Source organism: the organism of the source record quoted next, unplaced genomic scaffold (assembly GCF_019419815.1).
Source record: "Pyrus x bretschneideri cultivar Hongxiangsu unplaced genomic scaffold, Pyrus_bretschneideri_v1 Contig1, whole genome shotgun sequence".
Classification (NCBI taxonomy): domain Eukaryota; kingdom Viridiplantae; phylum Streptophyta; class Magnoliopsida; order Rosales; family Rosaceae; genus Pyrus; species Pyrus x bretschneideri.
Genome location: NW_025999390.1, coordinates 7,695,407 through 7,706,779, shown reverse-complemented (window position 1 = coordinate 7,706,779; position 11,373 = coordinate 7,695,407). Strand labels below are relative to the sequence as shown.

Genomic DNA, 11,373 nt, shown 5'->3' with positions numbered 1-11,373 from the left:
CTTGGTTGCCTAGTGATTTCATAATTCAGACATTTGTCTTGGGTTTCTAATATTTTAATAGCAACTGAACATATAATAAATAAGGTACAAGCTACTTCGTTTGCATATATGTGCTGGTCTGTAGTTTCTTTTTACAATCTTTCATGGCAACAGTATTTTGGTTCATGTTCATTGAAGAAGCCAACCAGAGGTTTAGAACCATTATATTTTGATTTTATGATCTTTAATGAAACCAACTAGAGGTTTAGAAGTTAGAATCATCATATCTGGAAGAAAGTTGAAGTTTCATTAAAAAAAAAAAAAAAGGCAATATATGAAGTAATCCAATTTCTTATAAACATATGAAATGTTACTCATTTCCTCGATATAGGAATTCATTTTCAACACGTCCCCTCACATGCAGCGAACTTTCAAACCTAACACGTGGACAACATACAAATCGAGTAACGTGGAGCACTTGTGACTATTGGCTTTCACACAAGTGTAAACACGGGATTCCTAGCATGTCAAAATTAGGGTGAGTGCCACGTAAGCCCTGACATATATGTGGGCTTCAAACAAATTGAGTGACCTATTGTACGTTCCACGTAAGCCTTAACATGTCAAAACTTTAATTTGTTGGTGGATATTTATTTCACCATAATTTACATGTCTGCAATGAGACAAGTTGCTCTAACACCATAATGAATGTTGAGATTCCCATAAAACTAATTGATAATAAGGAAAGTAACTCAACTAATTATTGGCGCATACAAAGTCTTTTATTTTTCCAATGCTAAATTCACTGTTAACAATTCTCTTCTAAATTACTTTAATTTATTCTACTTAAAAAACTTTCTCGTAACCTAGAAGTAAGGGATCGAGTACGTTGTCTTATGTATGTGTTTGGACCTGATTTTACAATATCGGCCCGAGTAATCGAGGTCGTTGGATGATCAGAATTTTAAACCGTTGAATGACAAAGTGGTTGAAATGATTTTCAATTATTATTGATAAATAATGTTGTGATTTTAATCATGATATTATCTCGTAGTAATATGTTAAATTATTTAAACCTAATATTTGTCTAAATCCCAACTAATTTGACCACATGGAATATTATGATATGGATGGCATCAATTGGATGAATTCAGGTATGGTTAGATCATGCAGAAGCCTAGATAAGCTTGGCTTTTGGTGGTGATATGACAAGCCTAGGATTTGATGGTGATGGAGTTATGATGAGGTAAGAAGCCTAGATAGGCTAGACTTTTGATGATAAGGTTTGAAAAGTCATGATGTATGGATGGGATGAAATTATGAGATGGTGATAATTAGAAATGAATTTAATATTCATTTAGATAAAGCCTAGGAACATAGGTTTTTTGGAAGGCTAGGTTTTTAATGCATGTTTCTCAGGTTGATGCTGTGAAGATGGATGGAGGAAAACAAGTGGTGAAGCCATGTCACCAAAGATCAAATGCAATCCTTTAAAGATCAAGTCACGTTAGATACATGAGAATTTGAAATAGGACTCTACCTGAGGATCAGGCCATGCCAAACAAGTATATCAGTCCTATAAAAACAGATGCAATGGCAACGGAAGAAAGACCACCAATTCAACACACAGCTGCCTTGCGCAAAACCTCTCAAACATTCTGAGATTTTTTTATTTTCTTTTTTCCACCGACACATCTTCAGTTTGGATAAACAACACTGTGACGTCAACTGACAAACACCTTCAGTTTGGATAAACAGCACTATTGTCGTAGAATCAGCCGACCGATGAACACCTTCAGTTTGGATAAACAGCACTGCGTCGAGGCCGACTGGTTACCTATCAAAGTCTCGGTCGAGAAAGGTTTCCGAATCCTTATTGGCAGAGGTCATCTTATTAGCCTTCTCGGCGAAGTAAGGTGTTATGAGTTACGACATTCGGCGCATTGAATGCTGAGTGATTTTATGATTGGATACTCCCAAGTGAGTTTCAGAGTTCGGCATTATGAGGGCCGAACCACATTTACTATCAAGACACACATTACCCTTGAATACTTGTGTCTATATAGTCTGGTGTCGATTCGACGTGCTTATACTCTCACAAATATAATCACCATGACCGAATCCAACGCCAACAATTCGTGAACTTCGCAGAACTAGCAGCCTTGTCTTCAGACTTGAGAACCAGAAGGCTGAGATTTCTTCCTTCCTCGGCCGCAGTCACAAGATAAAGAAGTCAGCAACGCGCTCAATGCAACATCACCAAATTTTCGGCTGAGCTCGGCCGACGAGTTAGCACGCCTCGCATTCAACCGAAGGACGTAGTTAGCTTATTAGTTACTCGGTCTGCGCACCACGTAGGCTTTGTAATAGGATCAACAGTATGATATGTCGTAAGTAAACTTAAACTAAATATTACGAAGGGTATATGCTAGTGTAAACATTTTGATATTCTTTTGGTCAAATGATATAATTTAGTAAAAAGATGAAACAAAATTGGAAATACAATACAACAACAAAGAAAACACTAGAAAAAACCACAGAAAGGCCTAATAAAGAAGGATTGGAAGGTTTGGCTTTGTCTTTTCCATTGAACCCTCCTCAAGGGAATTTGATTGGCTTTTTGTGCGCAGAAAATGACTGGGAAGAAAGTGGCATTGGGATTTCGTTTTTATATAAGACGGCAAATGGGACAAGTGGTGAATAAAAATCCTTTCTGGCCTTTTGTACACAAGGCATTTTTAGTAGGTTTTGACATAGTCGTTCGATAATACTTGAAACTTATCTTGATATTTTTTGTTTGGGCAAATGCTATTCACAATCTCAGAACTCTCCGTTCTTTTGTGAATGTAACTAAATTGCGGGGGTGCATAACACATTTTTTATAGTTCATATTAACTGTTTTTGTGAATGTTTTACGATAATGAAATATTGAGTTTCGAATGCAGAATGACAAATTGAGTGTGCGAATAAGAATTAATTTTTGTTATTAGCAGAGTTTAAATATCATAATTTCAATCCAACTAATATTGAGGCATTTTGTGATAAAATTTCATACCTATTGGACTGTGCATGTGGTAATTAACAAGTTAAAGATAATATCGATGTTACTAGAAGTGGTAATTTGACATGGTATTAAAGTTAGGGAGTGGGCAGCACTACCATATGATGGGCGGGTCACCTTGGCCTTGTGCGACGATGATGGGTCCCTTGGTCACGTGTGTTATGTGAATCCCCTTGGCTCAATATGGTTCCAGATGTGTGGATCTCTCATGTGTAACCCACTAATTGGGTCCCATGAGGGGATGTGTTGAATTATCCCATTTCGGGCAGAGACAAAGAAGAAGAGTTTAGACATCTTAATCTTAGTCCAACTAATATCGAGACCTTTGTGGTAAAACTCCACACATATCGAATTGTTCATATAGTAATTAACAAGTTAGGAACATTATCATTGTTATGATTCAACTAATACTGAGACTTTTGTCATAAAACCTCACACATATAGTACAAGTAATAATTAACAAATTGAGGCAATATTAATATTATAAAAATGAGTCTTCTGTCGTCTCTCTCATAATTTGACTGTATCGTCTTGTAACATGGATTGCTTTTCAAGACTAAATTAAAGTGTGAAACCATGAAAGCGAAAAGCACTCACTCATACGCAAGCTTCCCCAGTTGTTTCTTCTCGTCCATAATATTCTATCCACCCACTATCCCACAAACATCACAACCACATCTGATCCAACCCCATTATTGAAACCAAATCTGCAGAACTTGTAAGAGACTCCGACCCCATCATTAAAACCAATACAGAAACAAAGAAACTGCAGAGGAAACTTGTTTTTGTTTCTTCTTCATTTTACATGTGTGAAGGTATGCCTTCTCTGGTGATTATTTCATTGCTTTGCTATGGGCTGTACTGGGTAATTCACAGCCACAAGTCATCAATCTCAGTGGCTTCATTGAGCACCGAAGAAACCCTTTTTGTGAATAAAACAGCTGCAATTGGAGCTACAGATGATGACTTTATCTGTGCCACAATTGATTGGTGGCCTCCTCAGAAATGTGATTACGGAACTTGTAGTTGGGGCTCTGCTTCTCTTCTCAATCTGGTAAGCCTATTACATATCCTCCTTTTTTTTTGTGCAATTTATGTCGTGTGCAGTATACTATAGTTCGAAGTACGTAGTAGTTAGCACTTTATTAACTTACCAACCAGTCATTGCTTCAACTCTGCGTATCCAATAGAGGTCTCTGTTTTCTGTGTTCTGTATAGTTCAAAGTAGTAGTAGTTAGCATTGTATTAACGTACTAACCACAACAGTTACTCAACTACTACCCATTTTGGTTTGAATCTCCTAATATTCATTTAACAGCTGCTGCACTATTACAATTTAATTTGACGGTAGTTTTCCGCTGTACATTGATTGACGTTGTTGCCAAAGCTTTTCCTGACAGTATTAAACCGCAATTTATCTAGAAAAAAAAAAAGAAAAGTGTTGAACCAGCCAATGTTTGTAATGGCCTTCTCAGTTTGACCCTTAAAAGTTAGAGGATTATGATGTTAATACCTTTACTTTTTTTTTTTTAGTTTTACTTTATTAGGGGGATCAACAAGAGCAAAACTATTACAATAATATAAGAGTTAAAGAGTTTCCAACTCAGAATGCATGGTTAAAAATTCAATACTTATGATCACTACAAGTCTACAGTAACACATATTTTAGCTTTATTTTTTTTGGTTATGAGTCCGGATTTTCGTCGGATCCTCTTTGTAATAATCTAGAGATTCGTGAATCGTGTTCGTTCATTATACATCTTACGGTCAGAAATCATTTTAAATATTTTTATTTAAAAATAAATATAAACAATTATTGATAAAAACTGACCGTACGATGTACGATGAATGGACGCGATTTACAAATTTCCATGATCCTTACCAAAAAAACTCCGGAGAGAGGATCCTGTTGGTTTGGTTATGATTTGTCAACTAGTACAACTGACCCACCCAAGATGCTATTCTCATTTCTTAGCACCAAATTGCAACTTTCAGAAAAAGGTTATGCACGAAATTGCAACTTTCAGGAAAAGGTTAAGAAAAAGATGATGCTTATCAAGAATCATAATATCTCTTTTATTTTTTTGGGCAAAAGAAACAAAGAAGCATAATTCCCCCCCTCCTTTACTATTACACATTTTTTATTCTTTTTATTTAATTAATTCTTTCATAACTATATTATTTACTAATTCTAATATGTATTTTCTTGTTTTTCAATTGTTGGTAGGATCTTGACAATGCTATATTTTTAAATGCTATAAAAGGTAAACAAGTCATTGCTTCAACTTATACACACAAAGGCAATATATATAGCGGTGTGTTATCCACACACTTTTTTTATTTCTCACATTCCTTGTTGATTTCTGTTTCTTGATATTCTTCAATTCATCTGATCCGACGGCCAAAAATTAGAAGGGTATGTGAGAAGTAAAAAAAAGTATGTGAATATCACATTCTAATATATAAAAAATCCAAAACAGTTCTAACTAACGGAAGTGTATAATTCCATTATTTTGTTGCAGCATTTTCACCCTTGAAAATTAGGTTGGGTGGCACTTTACAAGATAAAGTCACATACCTGACAGATGGAAGTCAACCACCTTCCACCTCATTTGTCAAAGATGGTTCGCAATTGTTTGGTTTCTCTCAAGGTTACTTACCAATGCCTAGATGGGACCAACTAAACAGTTTCTTCAACAAAACTAGGTAATTATACTTAAATCTTCTCATGAAACCTTATCGCTATATTAATTAACCATAACATGATATAATTTTTATTTTATTTTTTTATTTTTTGAAACAGGGCTGTTATTATTTTTGGTTTAAATGCACTCATAGGTAGAAAAATAGACTCCAATGGTGCTGCTACGGGTGCTTGGAATTCAACCAATGCAGAATCTTTAATAAGATATACAGTCGACAAGGGATACACAATTCATGGTTGGGAACTTGGTAAGAAATTTTACACATTTTATTTGGTTACTCGCGATATTGGACTTAAGTACTTTAAACCACTTGAGTTATAAGTCTTTTACAAAATTTGTACACATTAATTGCCGGTACAAATGCGAAACTAAAGCTATACTTGGAATAAATTTCAGGAAATGAACTGAGTGGGAATGGAGTTGGAACAAAAGTTTCAGCAGACCAATATGCAGCAGACACACACACTCTCCATGAAATACTGCAGAAAATTTATGCAGATTATGGATCAAAGCCACTAGTCTTAGCACCAGGAGGCTTCTTTGATGCCAATTGGTTCACAGAATTTGTTCATAAAACTCCTCTTTCCCTTAAAGTAATCACTCACCACATATATAATCTTGGTCCAGGTATATTAATTAACATAGCTAATTAATCTGCGTTTTTCAAAATCACTTTCCTTTCTCTGGAAATTCAACTTGTGGAATGACACTTTGCCTTTTTCTTTGTCTCGTATTAACTAAGGTAGTGCTGGAGATCTCGTTGACAAGATCCTAGATCCAGATGTTCTCGATGGTATTTCGCAGACCTTCAGCAGCCTACAAAACCTTGTTGAGACATCAAACACTTCAGCAGTGGCATGGGTTGGTGAAGCAGGAGGTGCTTACAACAGTGGCCATAATCTTGTTACAAATGCTTTTGTGTTTAGTTTCTGGTAATCAAACTTGTCCTGGAAACTGATTTCTCCTTCTTTAGTCTTTAGGTATGTGATGAAAAGAGGTTATGTAATTTTTTTACCAACCAAACAGGTACCTAGACCAGCTTGGTTTGGCAGCATCTTATGACACCAAAACATATTGCAGACAGACATTGATTGGTGGAAATTATGGGCTCCTTGACACCAACACCTTTCAACCAAATCCTGATTATTACAGTGCTCTTCTTTGGCATCGTTTAATGGGAAACAAGGCCCTGTCCACAAGCTTCTCTGGGACGAAGAAGATACGTGCCTATGCTCATTGTTCAAAGAAGACAGTAAGCATTCATTAAACTGGACAAAATTTCACATAGATCAAACATAAAGGTTATGCTTAATTAGCTAATCCGTTAAGCTAAGGTTATGCTATCACGTGGTTTTTTTTTTCCCTTCTGTTGTTTGATTCATTAATCGTTTCTCGCTAATATTATCAGTTGTTAGGAGACTAACCTAATTAAGTAATTGATTTATGCAGAAAGGAATCACAGTGCTCCTCATCAACCTAGACAGTAACACTACGGTTCAAGTCCGAGTTTCGACTGATAGTACTGGCAGGCTTGTGAGTTCTGAAAGCCTTCAGAGTTCGAAAGATAGTGATGATGCAAGGGAAGAATACCATCTAACAGCTCAAGATGGGGACTTGCAGAGCAAAGTAATGCTACTAAATGGGAAAGCACTTAGTGTAGATTCATCCGGGGATATCCCACCCCTGGAACCGATAACAGTTAGGCTATCAGATCCAACTACCGTGGCGCCATTCTCTATTGTATTTGTTCACATTCCAAACACAACTGTGCCGGCTTGTGCATAGAGGCTTTTGGTGAACAAAGACTTGTAGATCCTTTTATTTTCATACAAAGAGATGAATAAATAAAAATAAGAAATGAATTTTAGAGGATGCAACCACGTTATAAATTAAAATTAGAAATTTATTGGTTTCTTCATGGTGATCCCCAAGAATAATTTACATTACTTCAGAGAGTATGATGTTTATATAGAAGAGTTTGAAGCAATCATCTGTGCCGGCTTCGTTTTACAGCTTCACTCCTTTTATGAAGTTCGGATGCACTCAAAGCAACTTATAACGCATTCTATCTTCAAAGTGATAAATGGTGGCGTACTGCACTGATTATATATGTTGATATATAGTGGTCACATGAGATGATGCGGATGAAGTAAGAAGGTTGTAGACGTCTCAGGCAACTGAATTTGAAATGAGAGAGCAAGGTAAATTAAAGCATTTCATGTAAAGGATGTTGATCTAGATATATTAAAACATGACATGTTTCCGTGGACATGTCCTCGTCTTGGTATCCCTCTTCATTCTCCTCCTCTTCGACTTCGGAGAGCTAAGATTTTACGGGGAGGATGAGCTCGGGGACTGGAAAGTGACTCGGAATGGCAATGAGGTTGGAGAGTGCGTTGGGTGAGGTGGTTGAGAAGCCGATGAGAATCATGAGATGAACGTCTGTGCAAGTGTAAAGTAATTGCTCTCTGATTTTGGTTTGCAATGTAGGTGATCTATGTGATGTGGTTTGCAATGTAGGTGATGTGGTTTGCAATGTAGGTGATCTATGTGACTTTTCCCATAAGATTTCTCTCTCTTCGGGTTAGGTTGCATTTGAGCTTTTTGACCTGAAAATAAAGCTAAAAACTCCAAATTGTACCGTACGTGTGGGGGTAGATGCAGGCAAATTGGTAAGTTTGAAATTCCCCCATTGTAAAGTTCCTTTTTTTTTTTAATTATTTTTTTTTTATTATTACAAACGATATTCCTATTCTAAGTTACATTAAAAGAATGAGGGGAATTGAACCAAACGTGCTATGAATTGAAGAAGAAAACAATATCCACGAGAGCAATCTACTACTTCCACATAGTAAATATACTTAACCTATCATTTTTTTCTTTTCCTTCCAAAATTACTAAGTACACACAAAAAACCTCACAAACTTTCCTAGTTTTCAAAACGTGTAATTAATTGTTGAGGAAAGCCGTAATCATGGAAGTTTCCCACGTAAACGAGGAACATATCAAAAGCATCCCTATAAATAATAGATACCGATCGAAAAGGTTGATTATTTACAAGTTTACGAACCAAAATTAAGACCTCATGGCAAGCATGCTCTGTTCTCTTGCTCTCTTCGTCTGCATAGTCTGTTTTTCCGCTTTGATTCCGCAGGCCTCCCCCGCCCCATTCCTCTTCCCGGAAGCTCAATCCACCGTCCTCCCCGACCCTTCAACCTTCTTTGCCCCAAAACTTCTCTCAACTCCACTCCCCACCAACTCTTTCTTCCAAAACTTTGTCCTCAAAAATGGCGACCAACCCGAGTACATCCATCCCTACACCATCAAATCATCCAACTCCTCCCTATCTATCGCATACCCGTCTTTCTCCTACACATCTACCATCATATCCACAGCCCCTTTTGAACCCGATCTCACCATATCTGCCTCGAAAACAAACACCGGAAAAGCTCCAAACAACAATGACCACCATGTGATCTCTGACTTCAATGATCTCAGTGTGACATTGGACTTTCCCTCCTCCAACCTCCGCTTCTTCCTTGTCCGCGGCAGCCCCTTTCTTACCGGTTTTCTTTATCGCCCCTCTGCGCTTACTATATCAACTGCTCATACAATTGTCTCATCATCACCAGCTAGTGGCTCAAAAACCAAGTTCATCATCAAGCTCGACAACAATCAGACATGGCTAATATACACATCCATTCCAACTGATTTATCTGACAGCGGACCATCCACGATAACTTTTAAAGTTTTTCCGGGATTATTCGATTTGCTGTAATACCGGATCCTGACCCAAAATCAGAGGCAATTCTCGATCACTTCAGTTCTTGTTACCCAGTTTCTGGTGCAGCTGTGCTCCAAAACATCAATACTTTGACATATAAATGGGAAAAGGAAGGTGGAGATTTGCTTATGCTTGCTCATCCTCTCCATATTAAGCTTCTATCCAATGCTACTGTTTTGCAAGATTTTAGGTATAAAAGCATTGACGGCGATTTAGTTGGTGTTGTTGGCGATTCGTGGATGTTAGCATCAAAGCCTATTCCGGTCACTTGGAATTCTGTACGGGGTGTGCAAAAAGATTCGTTCCCCGAAATCATATCTGCACTTCGACGAGATGTTGACGCTCTTAGTTCAACAGAAGCTTCTACTACATCTTCATATTTTTATGGAAAATTGGTTGCTAGAGCAGCAAGGCTGGCTGTGATAGCCAACGAGGTAGCTTGTCCTGATGCGATCCCGGCGATCAGGACATTCTTGGCGGAGAAAATAGAGCCATGGTTGGATGGTAGCTTTAGTGGCAACGGATTTTTGCATGATAAAAAATGGGGTGGACTTGTTACCAAGCAAGGATTAACTGATCAGGGTGCCGATTTTGGGTTTGGCGTTTATGCTGATCACCATTACCATCTGGGGTACTTTATATATGGAATTTCCGTGTTAGCAAAGATTGATCCTGCATGGGGGCAGAAGTACAAGTCTCAAGCTTACTCGCTCGTGGAGGATTTTCTCAACAAGGATGAACGATCGAATCCAAATTACCCGCGTCTGAGATCCTTTGATCTCTATAAATTGCACTCGTGGGCAGGTGGGTTGACAGAATTCGCAGACGGGAGGAATCAAGAGAGCACGAGCGAGGCGGTCAATGCTTACTACGCAGCTGCTTTGATGGGAAAAGCCTATAAAGATGCGCAACTTGAGGCCACCGGATCGCTACTCACAGCCTTGGAAATACAGGCAGCTCAAATGTGGTGGCACGTAAGAGAGGGCGGAGAGAATCGAATTTACCCGGAACCTTTCGCAAAGGAAAATCGAGTAGTGGGAGTTTTATGGGCGACCAAGAGAGACACCGGACTTTGGTTCGCTACCGCGGAGGCAAAAGAAATCAGACTCGGAATCCAAATGCTGCCTGTTTTGCCAGTCACCGAGGTTCTGTTCTCCGATGCAGGGTATGCCAACGAGCTCGTGAGTTGGGCATTGCCGGCGCTCAATAGAACAGAAGTCACCGAAGGATGGAAGGGATTTGTGTATGCGTTACAAGGGATTTACGACACACAAGGCGCTTTGAAGCAGATTAGGAGCTTGAATAATTTCGACGACGGAAACTCCCGGAGTAATATTTTGTGGTGGATTCACAGTCACAGTAGGTGATCAGCGTTGTTGCATGACATTTTTTTTCCTGGGTTTAATTTTAGTATTTTTTTGGGTTTTAGCTAGATTCAAGTTCTTTGTGTAACGAAATTGAATCAATTACAAGTCATTGTTTATTTTCTTTTCGTACTTGCTGTCGTATTTTAACACGAGAATTGCAATGTTGTTCATTGTTGTTTCATCTGATTGCTGGAGATCATTTAAGAAGGCATACCAAATAGTATTAGACTAAAGTTAGCCATAATAATTAGATACATAATCTAACTCGTCCATTTAATGTGAGTCGAACATAAAATCTTTCACTTTGAAGTATTAAAGTATCAGTAGACTGTAGTACTAACCGCAAGTGATGTAAAGAAAAGACTATGTTACATGTATCAAGGGGGTCAAACGTAGATATAAGTAGCCAAATATTTTTATCACTTAAAAACTAAAGTTTAGTCATTTTTTTTATTTCTAAGAGAAAAATGTTAGGTT

The 11,373-nt window shown here is 37.8% G+C and overlaps 1 protein-coding gene and 1 pseudogene across 2 annotated transcripts; both read left to right on the top strand.

The window, feature by feature from the left end:
• The first annotated feature begins 3,572 nt into the window (after positions 1-3,572).
• On the top strand, positions 3,573-7,622 carry LOC103946731 (heparanase-like protein 3). Of its 2 annotated transcripts, XM_009357507.3 has the most exons (8): positions 3,573-4,094; positions 5,268-5,304; positions 5,563-5,746; positions 5,844-5,992; positions 6,142-6,372; positions 6,488-6,677; positions 6,772-6,997; positions 7,195-7,622. In XM_009357507.3, exons 1-8 carry the CDS (start codon positions 3,846-3,848, stop codon positions 7,528-7,530), a joined length of 1,602 nt encoding a protein of 533 aa, XP_009355782.2. In that variant the 5' UTR covers positions 3,573-3,845; the 3' UTR covers positions 7,531-7,622. The 2 variants fall into 2 exon arrangements, with proteins under 2 accessions (XP_009355782.2, XP_048438979.1); XM_048583022.1 differs by lacking the exon at positions 5,268-5,304 and having other exon boundaries at positions 3,576-4,094.
• Positions 7,623-7,748: 126 nt separating this feature from the next.
• LOC103946811 lies at positions 7,749-11,021 on the top strand (annotated as a pseudogene).
• The last annotated feature ends 352 nt before the right edge of the window (positions 11,022-11,373 follow it).